Genomic DNA, 14,614 nt, shown 5'->3' with positions numbered 1-14,614 from the left:
TTGTATTTACAAGCTCTAATTTCATTTCCTCATAGAAGCAAAGAAATGTCTAAGCTAAACCACAGCTCCACAAACAATTTCAATTTATAGCGTATATTATGATTCTTCCCCAAATGGCTCAATCGCACTTCTGCAAAATCTTTATATGAAGATACCTTCTTTTTTTTTTCTTCATCTTCACAAAGAAGAAAGTATAATTCCAGATACATTTGAAGAACAAAAATTTCACAAAGACCAAAACATAGTATATCACAAAAATCCCAAAATGTGATTCCTTGATGTATGTGGATGACAAATAGAAAGCACCATCAATAGTAACATAACGAATATGCATAAATGGCATTAAAACCTGAATAATGAAGTTCCTATATAATCATAAAACAGAGACCCAAAAAAAAAAAAAAAAGATAGTAAAACTGAAAAGTAGTAAGATAAAAAATATATATATAAATGGAGGGGCAATGGGGCATTTGAGATTCATACTCTACTAGCATACAGGTTTCGCAATATAAGCAACAGATGCGAATCTCAAATCCCTGATATTAAGTAAAGTAGTAGTACTAGAAAAGTAAATAAAACCACCAAAAAATAAGAAAGAAAAAAAAAAAAGAAAGGCCAATGCTAGCATAAGAAACGAAATCTAAAACATCATACCCGAACCCGAATTCATCCATCCAAATGACCCAAAAAAAATAACTTTGAACCTTTCAATTTCTTTTGACCTCATTTGGAAACCCAATTTGTCTATTTTCCCCTCATCTTCCAAATTTTGCTCTTATTATCATGACTTTCATCCAATTCCCCCTGAATCAAAATAAGATATATTGTAAAATCAATCTTGGGAATCATTTCTTTTCCCCAATCCATCACCTTCTCTCTCCTCCAGCAATCTGCTACCTTCCTCATCGGCCTGAGAAGCTTTCTTCTGAGCTTCCTTGGCCTTAAGAGCCTGCAATTTCGAGTGGTTATAGTAAGCAACACCCAAGAATGCGAGACCATAGCCGAACAAATTGATGGGTGTCACAGTATCCTTGATAACAGACCAAGAGAAGGCTATGAGCAACCAATCCTTAACCACACCAGCCACATTCATGGTCAAAGCCGAGGTCTTCCCAACAAGCAAGAACACAGCGAGATTCAGAGCGAAAGCACAGAAAGAATTGGTACCGAAAATGAGGTAATCGAAATGGAAGCTCGAGGTCTCTTTCAAAACAGGATATTCAACGAAGATCCAAGGAACGAAGAGGAAGACCAAGCAACAAGGAGCCACATAGTACAAGGAAGTGATGGGATTGAGGGAGATCCCTTTGGATGTGAGCAAGATTTGGATCATGACGAGCCTGGTGGCTTCGAAAGCAACAGCACCGAGTTGGAGAATGACACCCCAGGTGTCGAATCTAGCTTCCCCATAAGCGGCAATGGCGACACCAAAGGAGATCGAGAGCATGTTGAGCATGGTGTCGGACTTGAAGCTCTCTTTCTTGAAGAGAACGCCGATGGAATAGACGGCAACGGGCATGAGAGCCTTAAGCATTTGGATGAAAGAAACGGAGAGGTAGATGTAGGCGGAATTGGAGAGCCAGAGGGAGAGGGCGTAGAGAGCTCCGATGGGTACGACGGAGGAGAGGTAGAGATCCCGAGACATAGAAACGGGCTCGACGAGCTTGAAGACGCGAACGAGGAGGACGGCGAGGGAAGCACAGAAGGACATGTGGATCATGGTGAGGGAGATTGGGAATGGCCAGTTGTACATCTTCTTGTCGAGGATGTACTTGTTGTAGACGATGACCGTGAAGCTGAGGAAGATCCATATGGCCACGTATGTGTATGAGAGTACGATCTTCTTCACCACGCTCTCGCTCAGTGACCCACCCTTTCCCATTTTTGTGTTTTTGAAGCTTTCTTCTTTTTTTTGTGAAAATGGAGGTGTGCGCAGGATAAGCAGGAGGCAGGTTGAGGATAAGGGATGGAGATGGAGAGGATGGAGGAGGTAGAAGAAGAAAGGGTCAGATTCAGAGAGAGAGAGAGAGTGTGTGTGTTTAATAACTGGATTTTAGTGAGAGAGAGAGAGAAAGAGACAGACAAAGGAGGAAGGGTTAGATTTGAGAAAGTGAAATGCAAACACATAAAAACTATTTGAAAGGAAATTATATTAAAAAAAAAACAGTGGTGTGGTGGCTTGATGTGGAACTGGTAGCTGGAAACAGTGTATGGGCTTTCCCTTTCTCTTTCACTTCAATCTGGGCTTTTTTTTTAATTTTTTTAATTTTATAGTAAAATTAGTAATATGATATAATTAGCATGAATTACTATAATAACATTTAATATTTAAGTTTTAATTTTTATGATTATTTTAAGTCATTGGCGTCCATCCGCCGAAAATGAATTCATTGGTATTCTTATTTATGTACTTTCTATAACTTATAAGTGTTATTTATAAGCTTAAGTAATTTCATGTAATTTATTCATTTCTTGTTGCTTACTTTGAGTATTGACCAAAACTAACCAACTTTTTATCGTAAAGTATTGTTGTTGCATAGGCTTGATATATTATTTTATAATTTTATTTTAGTAGATTAACTAAAAATATGTTGATACATTGGAAAGTAGATATTGAACACCTATTTAGTTAAAATGAAGCTCAATTAATAAATCCTTAATATTTGCATTTGTAAAGTGTGGGATGACACGCAGGGAATTGTGGGGGATTGTTATAGAAGATATATATATATATATATAACATGATAATTTTTTTATTTTTTTATTTTTTGTTGTTAGGGTAAGAATTTTATGTTGGAAACATATTTTTAACTGACAAAAGCTTGGTTAAATAATTTATTAAAAAATATTTTGTTAATTAAAAGTATTAATTGTTCATAAAAACAATACTATTTGATTTAAATTTGATTTAGTTTCTATTTTAGATTTTGTTTTTATGTTTATGGGAAGTATTTGAATTTTACTAGCATATTTTCTAAATAAATAATAGCGTATGTTTCTATAATTAGTGAGTGATTTAATTATTATCATGTCATATTAATAAGAGAAAATGTTTTCCTAATTAATATTAGGCTAGATCATATGAAAAGTATATATATTAGGATATATATTGTCCTAATAGTTAGAGTAATTAAATACGAAATTTTATAATGCTCTTCATAATGGGCATCGATTTTTGGTAAGATGTTCATTTACAATCCAATTAAATAGGTAAGTAATCAAGAAATTTTCATTAAATGTGTATTAGAAATATATATGATTCTATACCTATTTTAAAAAAAATTTATTATTTGTTATTAATGATGATGATTAGCACTAAGATCCATATTCAAATGGAAAATACTAATTTGAGGCATTTAATTATATATTTATATTTATGCTAAAAATTTAATTAGAAAAAATCAATCTTTTTGAAATAACCAATTAAATTATCAAATAATAAATGAATCGCAATAATAATGATGACAAAAAATATTTTTAAAATATATATAGATATATATTATTCATCTATTATTTTTTGTTAACAGTAGTGGTGATTAGAATATTACCATATTACAATTGTTAATTGACTGCATTTAATTATATATTGATTTTTATCCTTTTGAATTATGATTTAAATTGTTAAATAATTTGTAAATGTTATTGATAATTGTCTCCAATAATAATAAATAATATTTTTACTGTTCATTGGTGATGTGATCAAATATGTTGAAGTTAATTTGAAACATAAAAATACTACACTATTTTAATTAATATACTTTTTTAATAAAAAAATCCATACTACATTAGAGAATGGCTCTTATGAGATCTATATATGTTTCAAGTTTATAATTGGCAATATGGCATTTGCTTCTCAATCAATCATATAAAACTAAAAATTCAAATGGAATGTGATAATATTTGGAAATGTGTTTCTATTATGAAACCCTTGATATCTTCTCCCTTAAATATAATTTGCAAAATCCATATTGTTTTTTTATCTAATTACTTTTTTTATTTTTAAAATTTAATAAGAAAAACGTAAAAATAAAACTAATTTGTATCGGTCTCTTTTACTATTGTAATGCCAAACCTGTACACAGATTTTCATGGGGTAAGTAAAGGAAGTCCTACATTTGCAAAATCATTTGAACATATGGCAAAATGGAAAAACATTCTGAAATTAAAATTCGGTGTTGGTAGAATAACATATTAGTTTTTTTTTATTATTATTACTTAATGGTATGCAATTTGCTTACTATAATTTTTTTTTTTACTTTAAATGTTAGTTAGTAAGAGTATTAGTAGTTTATTAGGTTTTTCAATTAACTACAAATTTTTTTTTAAAATTTAAAAATTAAAAACAATCTGGTTGTTATTTATTTTTTGCTCTTTGAAATTTATAACTATTTGAGACACCTAAAAAATTTCTAATTACCATTAATAAACATTCGAAGTAAATAAATCATACATCAATACATAGGACAAAAATAATTTACCAAAAAAAAAATTATGACAGAAATAACAAAATTAATACATTACAAAATAAAAGAAAGGAGTAGTTTTTTTTTTTTTTAATTAGAGTATGTTTATTTGTCAAACCCACTAAATATCATTAGGAGGACTCGATAGAGTAATTACTTTTCATTTGTGTTTATTAGTTTAAAATTATATATATATATATATATTTTTTTTTTTTTAATGAAAATTAAGTGAATTGGAAAATGAGGTTTGAAGTCCGAGGCAAAGAAATAGATTCGGATTCAAGGAAACAATATAAAATAAGGTGCACGCTAGTCTCGTAGAATTCGTCACGTGGGGGTTATGTTGACCGTCCGCACCACGTGGCGTGCGCGTAGATAAATCTATTTTAATTTCTGCTTCCTCATCTCACAAAACTCCGGCACATTTTGAACCCTTTACTTCCAATTTTGTCCCTATATTTTCTCACATATTGCAACGTTTACATTTACCTCCACTCTTTTAGTTTTTTTGGGGAAGATTCCCAGCGGTTCAATTATTCCAATACCCTTGCAGGTTTTTTAGTGGACCCCGGTTCGGCAGGTTGGTACAAAAACATCTGCAGGCAAATTTTTGCTTGGAAAATTTACTTAGAACTAAAATCCCATTTAGCTGAAGTCTGTCTTTTTGCTCCACTTTTTATGTTTTTGGGCAAACTTTTCTAACCCAATTTGAACGTGCGGTTTTAATTATTTTTAAAATTGAAAAGTAAAAAAATCTCTGTTTCTGTTTTTTTGCTTGGTATCAAATATAAGAGGCCATAATCTTGCATAATACAGTGTTGCAGTATGGGATCATCAATCAATCAAAAGATAATATCAAAGTTTATTAAAATTCAAATATAATTTTTAAATTCATAAATATAATGATTTGAAAATTTTTTTTTTTACTAAACTACCATATTCAATAGTAAAATGTTGTTTGTCTATTTTGTTTTGGGGTTGATATTTGAAAATATTTATAATCATGGATATCGATGACAAATATGTAATACGATATTCTTTCAACTGTATGGATGATTTGTTTCATCCATTGCATGATAAATATAGCCTTTAATTCCATTTTGATTGGCAATATTTACCATATATTTGTAATTCTGTTAGGTTGTCACTGTCAATTCTGAAAAGTGACAATATATCAGCATTTCTGTATATTAGCATTTAAGGTGGCAATATAATTGTTATTTATTATTTATTTTTTTAAAAAAAATCTATTCTATGAAAAAAAAAAAATTGACATAAAGGGGGAAAAAAAAAATGTAAGTGGCAAGGATAAGTTATCAGCTACTGAAAGTCTCGTATCATTTCACCAGTGAAACCATTTTGAGTTTTTCTTTGTTTTTTTTTTTTTTTTTTTGGGTAATATATATATATATATAAAATATTTTTTAAATATAAATTTTAATGAAGGGGTTGGTTCCATATACATAGATATTTGACAAAGGTAAGTATTATATTGATCAATAGACAAGTACATCTAAAAGTGTATAAATCATAACTTTTATTTTTTGTTTTTCACTAGAGACATATAGTGCTAAGCTATCCTAAAGAGAGTTCATAATATATATATATATTTTTTTTGAAAAAAGGAAATCATAACTTTAATTACCTATAATTTTACATTGTTCGTGCAACGTCAAATGTACCGATTTAAAGTCCAAAATTATTTATTTAAAATTTTCCAATCAATTACTTTTGTAAATAGTAAAATAAGCTTGGATTAATTAGTAAACCACTCGTATTTACAATTAAAAGATCGTAGTTCAAGATATTGAGGTGATAAAAAATATTGTAAATGATGAACAGTAGATAAAAATACTTGCCAAATTAAATAACTGATAAAAAGATTTCACATTGTATGATGATCCATCCTAATATTAAAAATTTGAACTTAAAATTTACTTGGTTTTATTGAGATTGATTAGTTGGACTATTAGTGAACGTTAAGTTTGATTTTTTATTGATTAATAATTTTGTTTTAACCAATATAATATAGCATAAAACTCATTGATATAAGTTTTTAGACTGACGGTATGCCTAATTTTAAGTTACGATTATAAAGTTATAGTTCTAAAAAAGTTTTTAAACATCAGTATTTTATTTATGTCAAAACCAGTTCAAGTTTTCATCTTTTAGTGAATCGAAGGTTCATATATACCTTGAGAACTATATTCTGATTAAACAAATTGAAAAATATCCAAAAAGTCCAAAAAATCCTATCAAGACTCATAGAACTCGAACCGGATCAACCTAATTTGTTCTATCACTAAACTGGATTGGTTGGATTTTTTCTGTTTCTGACCACCATTAGCTACACACGCCAGTAACCATAATAGAGCATTGAACAGCGGCCAAAACCACCAAATTTCATAGTCTAACTCTATCGGATGAGCCCGAATCGGATCAGTGAAGTTGCGACATTGTCGTTGTGGGTCGCCGAAGGGTTAGCTGAATTTTTGGCTATTTTAGCTCAACTCATATACCCTTCCCCCCATTTTGGACCCCATTGACACCTTTCATTTGTCAAAATTCTGCATGGTTTGAGAGATCTATCAACATTAAAATTTTGCTAAGTTTTCCGATGTGTTTTCAAGCCACCAACGATGTTTTTGAGCTAAGATGAACTTAAATTCTTGTTATCCATTCCACAAGCTTTCATTTATATAAAATTTATAAATTCTAGACATTGTTTGATAATTTTTCTAATTTTGAACCAATTAATTTAAACCAAATAAACTTGGACTGTTTTTGGACATAATTGGATAAACAAGACAAACTTGAAGTTGGATTAATGAAATTAAGTGTTAGTGGAATCCAATAGAAGGTTTAATTTTAATAAATTAGCCTCCGAATGAAAAATCTAAGTTTTGAGTATTAGATATTTAGGGCTCACAGTATAATTGGACTGTTCGATATTCAATTTTAAAAATTTTATATTTATTAAAATTATTTTGAGACATTGGTATGTATCCAATATCTTTAGTTTAATTTTTGAAGCCTATGGAATATCTTATTATTATTTTAAGCACTAATATTGGAGGCAATCCGACGGAGAATCTAGTATGATTTGTGAGTGAATTTTATTTTTTTAAATGGTTTTCTGGAATCATGTGCTTGATTATATATATTATATATATGATTTTTGGAATTAGTTAAAATTATATGATTTATTTTATGCTATGAAAGAATTATTTTGATTTATTAAATTATGGTATATTAAAAAGAATGATTTGCATAAATAAATTTAGATATATGACTATATTATTTTTTATGCGTATATGGATATTTGAAAGAATATTTTGATATGATAATTATGGGTCTTATTTAATAAATTATATATATATATATATAGGTTATGAGTTATATACTAGATTGTGGATTATTATATACCAAATTATATCATAGTTATGGATTTGTAGGATTGTGATTATGCACGCTTATTTAATCGTCTCTTGCTTGATCATGTATTTTTTTAGGTTGGATAGGAGGTCCTGGTCTGTAACACCTTTGGGACGCCAAGGGTCTCATTAATAGTTTTTCCTTATTTCGATAGTCGACGACACATTGGCACATTAGTATGGTCAAGACTGGTTATGGTAATGGATATGGTACACATGGTTATTGTTGTTATACTATGTTATAGTATATATGTTTTTTTATATATTTGATTTACGATAGTTATAATTTATAATTCATAAAAATATTATTTTATTATAAGATAGATGATATTGTCTAATTTTAAATTTTCTTAAAATTAAGGGTTTTGTAAAAACTATTATCAAAACAGAGGAACTTTCAGAGTGTGAAAGTAATATTTGTTTTCATAATATTGTAACTATTCACTTACTTAGCTTGTCTTAGAGTTTTTGTATTTTTTTAAAATTGTTTCCCCTAAGTCTTGGCTAACAGTTGGTGCATACTTCCATCATCATCACCTTCATGTATTTCATCAGTATTGCATCTTCACATTCCACACATTTTCACTGTTGATGTATTATCTCTTTCCTCTTTTTTCCATAAGACTATTATATTTTGTTTTATTTATGTTTGGACACATTTATTTTCTTCTAGTATGTTCTGATAGATTGACCTGATATGTATATGTATTTCTATTTTTCTTTCTCTTGAATTGGAACCCTTGATAGGTATGAATATGATTTTTAGAATTCCTATTAAAAGTTATTATTTTTCTCTTTTATGCTATTGGATTATATCCATTTTATAGAAAAGGTGCTATTAAACTCTCGATATGGATTCAGTGGGATTTTCCTAGATAGGATCATCTTGGATGCCTGGAAAGGGCTTCGGGGGCGATCTTGTCACATTGCTTTCTTTTTCTTTTATTTTAGTTTTACTATTTATCATCGGTGTGTGATGATTATTAGTAAGACTTTTGTTGAAATGGAAACTACTAATAAACAATATTTAATTATGTATAATTTTTTATTTTAAAATTCTAATTTAGAAAAATAAACTCTGTTAAGTAGTTACTTAAATTACTAGGTTTATGTTTGGTTAAATGAATGGTTATTTCTAAAATTAAGGATTAGTAATTTGGTTAAAAGAATGGCTATTTCTAAAATTAAGGATTAGTAATTTGGTTAAAAGAATGGTTATTTCTAAAATTAAGGATTAATAATTCCTAGGAATAAAAAAAGTGCAGTAGAATATATATTCCTATTATTTAGTTTGGTAGAAAAAAAACCAAAAAGTTAATATGAAACTAAAAAAATAAAAAATAAAAATAAAAAACAAACAAACGTAAAGTAGCGTATTTTGTATTCCTTTATTTTAGGAAATACAAATTCTAAGCTTTTTAGAAGGAATAACAATTCCTTTTTTTAAAAAATCAGGATTCCATAAGAACAGATAAAACAAATTTTAAAAATCCAACCAAATAAAAAAATATAAAAATTTTAGACATTCTTATTCTATTCCACCATCTATTCCATATGCCAAACCAATGATATGTATGTTCCATTAATAATGGTCACTAGTGTTAAAAATAACATTTTTTTATTATTATTTTTTTGCAAGATATTTATTTTAGTTTTAGTTAAATTCTATCTTTATAAAGGTTTTTCCTAGTTTCAATTGTAGCAAATAATTTTAAATATTTCCCTCTATATCATTTATTTTTTTCCCTTCTACAACTTGAGAAGCTATAAATATGTCCCACTTTGAATAGCCAAATAGCATAGTCCCATTTAGGGGTTTTAGAAAAAGGGATTAAACCAACCAATCCAATATAATCAATCTTGATTATTTAACTTTTTAATTGGATTGGTTTAGTCGATATTTTTGAAACATAGATTTGGATCGGTTAATAAACTTAAAAAATGAGAAAACCGAACCAAACTAACCTCACTATATGAATGATTTTAAAAAATAAATATCTTTAATATGTGGCTTATTCTTATTGGGTGAGCTCACTAATCTATTGTGAGTCAAATAGTATGAGATTATTTATAAAATAGGGCAACACACCCATTTAGCCTCTCCATTTTTTTTTTAATCAATTACAAAAAACCACCCAATGGATAGTCTCAAGAATAGAAACACGTGATGGAGAGACTCACTTGATGAACAAAAACACCTCCGATTTCGTTGCACGTCGGCCGACCTCATCCCACAACGTCTGCTTACCTAGAAACCCTCTATTAGATTTGATTTGCTTGCTTTGAGTTGGACTTGGAAGTGTTTTTGTTCATTATCTTAGCTTCAGATATGCTTCACTTTTACATTTCTTCTTTTAATTTTTTTTCCTTGAATTGTTGATTAAAGCTTTAATTTACTTTATTGTTTGTTTCGATCTAATTTTTTTTCATCTTCTATACATGTTTTAATTTAATTTAATTTTTTTGGGTTACAGATTCGGATGGCTTCCCTTGTTTATTCACTAGGTCCTTTTGCTTTGTTTAATCGAATTTTCCATTTTTATTGAGTTTTGATTTTCCAGTTGTATTATTAGCTTCTAACTGTTTTCTTTTTTTTTTTTTTCCTCGATGTTTCTAGAGCTATGCTGCTTTATTCTTGATCATTTGTAATGGTGTTTTATAGGTCTTCTGAATTTTTCTTGGTCATCTAGTTTTTTCTTCCTCTTATTTTCATATAATATTTAAAAAACAACTAAATTATCCGATCCAATCGACCTCTAGTGGATTGGATTGGATCATTTTTAAAAAAACAATTATATCTATATCAGTTTGGTTATTGTTAAAAACTAGTAATGTCACTTATGGTGACAAATGATAATGTTAGAGTATTTTGCAACGGTGTTGTCCATTTGAACTTATGTAGTGAAGGATGTGGAAGATGTTGATACTTAGATGGTATAATATTTATTAATAAACAATATCTTTTTAAAATTGTTCTCTAATGAATTTTATTTAGAATTTTAAATGGAAGGAATTGACAAGTTGAGAGAAGAGATGAGAGGAGAGAGGAAAGAAAAGAGATTGTGAGTTGATGAGAAGAGAGGAGAGAGAAGAGTTAATTTGTTACTTACATTGCCTAACAAACCTTTCACAAGTTTATTAGGCATCTTTAGTTTTATTTTTATTTTTATTTTTTTTAACAATAATACCATAGCTATGAAAATGTTCACCATATTTATTTACTAAATAATGTAGTAGATGATATAATAATAATTAATTGATTTATTTTTTTAATTCATTTATTCATTTAAGGATTTATTTTTTCATATTTATATTATATAAATGAGTGAACCAATAATATTTTAATATATGTTATTTGATATATATTTTGATACCTGTAATAATGTCACATCAATTTGATAGAGGTATTCCATAATACAGTATCATTGGAGATAACATTTTTAAAAGACTGTTTGTTAATATGATGTGGCAAAACTTTTTTTTAGATGCTCTTAGAGTCATAAAAATATTTTTCAAATAATATGACAATATTTAATAAAAAATACTATTTGTTGCTATTAGGGAGTGACTGTTAATAGAGTTTGCTTAGCAATTTAAAATGATACTATTAAAGGGTTTATTTTTAGAAATTTGAAATAAAAAATAATAAAATTAAATGCCGCAATTAAAGTTTGTCACATAAGGAGATGATTTCACCGGTAGTGATAAGTATCAAAATTTATATTGCTTGATTTATTTTTTTTATTCATTTATCTATTTAAATGTTCATTTATCTATATTTAAATTATATAATATGAAAATCAATAATATTTTAATATGTGTTATTTGATAAATATTTTGATATCTATAACATTAGTGGGTAACAAATAGTTTATTTTTTTATTTTTATTTTACTTTAGTGTTAATTACATTTTATCTTTGTAAAGATTTTTCCAAATTTCAATTGTAGGAAATAATATAAATATCTTTCTCTTTTTTATCAAGTTTTTTTTTTTTCCCTACAATTTAATAGCTAAAATTCAAATATATGTAGCTATATAGACAATATTTCTTTCAATTATAATTTTTTCCACAAATTAATTTTTTTTTAGTAATTTCCACAAATTGATGATAAATGGCAAAGATATACTCTATTTGGTTCCCAAAAAATTCTCCAACTCAAAAATATATTGGTTGGTTGAATGTTTGATGGCCGTCAAATGTTTGCAAAAAATACTTGATGTTAGAGGTAATTTTGAAATAATAACAAATCTCAATGAAAGCATTTCGATTAAAACTTTGAAAAAATTGAAAATTGAGACAAACTCGAAGGTGGATTTTAGTGACAAAACCATTGTTTACGTAATTAATAATTATAAATCCAAATCCTCATATTCCAAAGTAAAATAAAATATAACTCAAAAGTAGTGAAGTTTTGTAATTTATCTTAACAAACTTCCAATTTGGCATACTATTGGCCTACTAATTAATTGAGAGGAAAGCCAAGTCAAACCATCATATGGCAAACAGGGCACCAATTAATCGAAGTTTATAGGAATAATGCTAGAGCTATAAAATAAATTCATTAAGATGTATATAAGTATCACCTGTTAATATTTGATTAGTTTTATTTTGAGTTATATTTTTTTTATGGGTTTTTATTCATACATAACTCAACTATATTAATATATTAACTAATAAAATATTAATACGTAATACTTTATATACATGTTGATAAATTTAGCTACTTCCTTTAGTATTACTCTTGAACTCATCAAAAACAGAATTTAAATGGAGATTGAAGGAATTAAATTTAGTTAACTTTAATATTTTAAAAAAATAATGAAAAGAAAGACATCTCATACACGTTACCATATATTATAAAGCATACTAAACGAGACACTGTCAAAACGAGAGGATAGCTGCAAATAAAATTTCTTAATTTATTTATAATTTACCAAACAAATTGCTTTTATTTATTTGTTTTACTAAGAATCTACCAAACAATTTATTTTGCTAAGTTCCAGGACCATTCCCATTAAACTATACTATACACCAGGGAGGGCCTGTATTATATGAACTTGCGCACCTCTATATTCTATAGATATTTTAATCATATTTAAGACATAATTGCATTTGTTTATTATCGATAAAATCTACACTAGTTTTCCGTATGCTTATATTTATAAAATTCACATGTTAACTGTCATATTGCTCACCATTTATATAAATCTGTTTTTTTTTTTTTTTTTTTGGGGGGGGGGGGGGGAATCACTATAATTGATTTTAATTAGTAAAATCAGATGGTTCATATTTAAATTAGAATAATATGTCATTAAATTTCAAACCATTATCTAGACAAAATATTAAATTAGATTGACCAAACTTTTTTTTTTCAATATTTTAATAATAATAAAAAGTATCTTTAAAGTAGGTAGAGAGCTGGCCAAGTAAATGACTACTAAGCATTATGTAGATGTGGTCTTGTTTTGTTATATGGAGACATTTGACTTGCTAGTAGATGGTGATATAGCATTTTGCTTTGTATCTTACATTTATTAATTTTAAAAAAGTCTGTATAATGACAAATCGAAAGGTATACTTATTTATTTAGTTATTTTGTGAAAATCAAAAAGTATTTATTTAATGTTAAAATTAGTTGTCAAATTAATGGAAGATTAAATGAAGAACATGCAAGACAGAGAATAGAAAAGTAGCCCCACTTTAATACCAAACCCCAACCATTTCTATTTTGTCATTCACGCATACATTTCCATCCATAATTTTTTATTATGTATAGATGTAGACATTGACATAGTCTATGCCAAAACTTCTTAGTGGCTACCAACCAAAACCTTTCTTTCTCTAGTTGTCTTTTTCCCTCAATAATTTTGTTTGAGAAGAACTTAAGGTTGGATTTGACATTTAACCAAATGGCAATGTTGATAATATTGCAAGGTTTAAATAATATTATTTGTAATACTCTCTTTATTATAAAACTTTGGGTAAAATTGATGAGCGGCTGAAGATTATTTTTGGAGTTTGATATCTAATTCTCCTTTTCTTAAAGGCAATATGCCTATTAATCGATATTATGCTGTTTGTGGTGAAAGAGAGAAAAATAGATTACATATATATATATATATATATATATATATATATATATATATATATATATATATATATATTTTTTTTTTTTTTTGTCCTCTAACCTCTTTGGTTTGATAGTCCATGGAGAGTTAGAATTGACTCTTTTAGATTCCAAAATTCCATGGACTTAGGAAAGTTTATTATTTTTCCTAATTTTGATAACATAGAGGTGAGATTATCATGTTTAAATTTTTCATTATGCGGTACAATTTTGATTTATCAAGTTTAGGATAAGATTTGTGAACCATGATAAATGCGAGGTAAGAAGAGGCAAATCAATGGATAATACATTGGATGGATAGTGATGATCATGGGTTAACCCATGTAATGTTAACAGGACAAGTATGGGCAGGGATGAGACACCGATAGGCTATCTTACTAGTAAAGACCACCTGGTGTTCAATTCTCATATCATTTCGGTGTGAAATGATGATGTTCAAATATAAAATATACACTAAAATCTTTTTTAGAAGAGTTGTTTTCACGATTTGAAAGGATTACGAGCGACCTCTAAAGAAAAAGTTTGAACAAAAATTTCATACCATCTGAAATGTTGTCGCTAAATGAAGGATAATATCGATGAAATAA

General features: G+C 27.9%; 1 protein-coding gene across 1 annotated transcript; it reads right to left on the bottom strand.

The window, feature by feature from the left end:
- Positions 1–424: 424 nt before the first annotated feature.
- On the bottom strand, positions 425–2,126 carry LOC107421203 (probable sugar phosphate/phosphate translocator At5g25400). Its single transcript, XM_016030386.4, has one exon. The coding sequence runs from the start codon at positions 1,880–1,882 to the stop codon at positions 833–835; it is 1,050 nt and encodes a 349-aa protein (XP_015885872.2). The 5' UTR covers positions 1,883–2,126; the 3' UTR covers positions 425–832.
- Between the last annotated feature and the right edge of the window lie 12,488 nt (positions 2,127–14,614).

This window comes from Ziziphus jujuba, chromosome 5 (assembly GCF_031755915.1).
Source record: "Ziziphus jujuba cultivar Dongzao chromosome 5, ASM3175591v1".
Classification (NCBI taxonomy): Eukaryota; Viridiplantae; Streptophyta; class Magnoliopsida; order Rosales; family Rhamnaceae; genus Ziziphus; species Ziziphus jujuba.
Note: the sequence above shows the minus strand (reverse complement) of the source record. Positions and strands in the feature narration are given on the sequence as shown.

Coding starts and splice junctions, on each gene's coding strand:
- LOC107421203 (XM_016030386.4), bottom strand. CDS start 1,882: ATGGGAAAGGGTGGGTCACTGAGCGAGAGCGTGGTGAAGAAGATCGTA.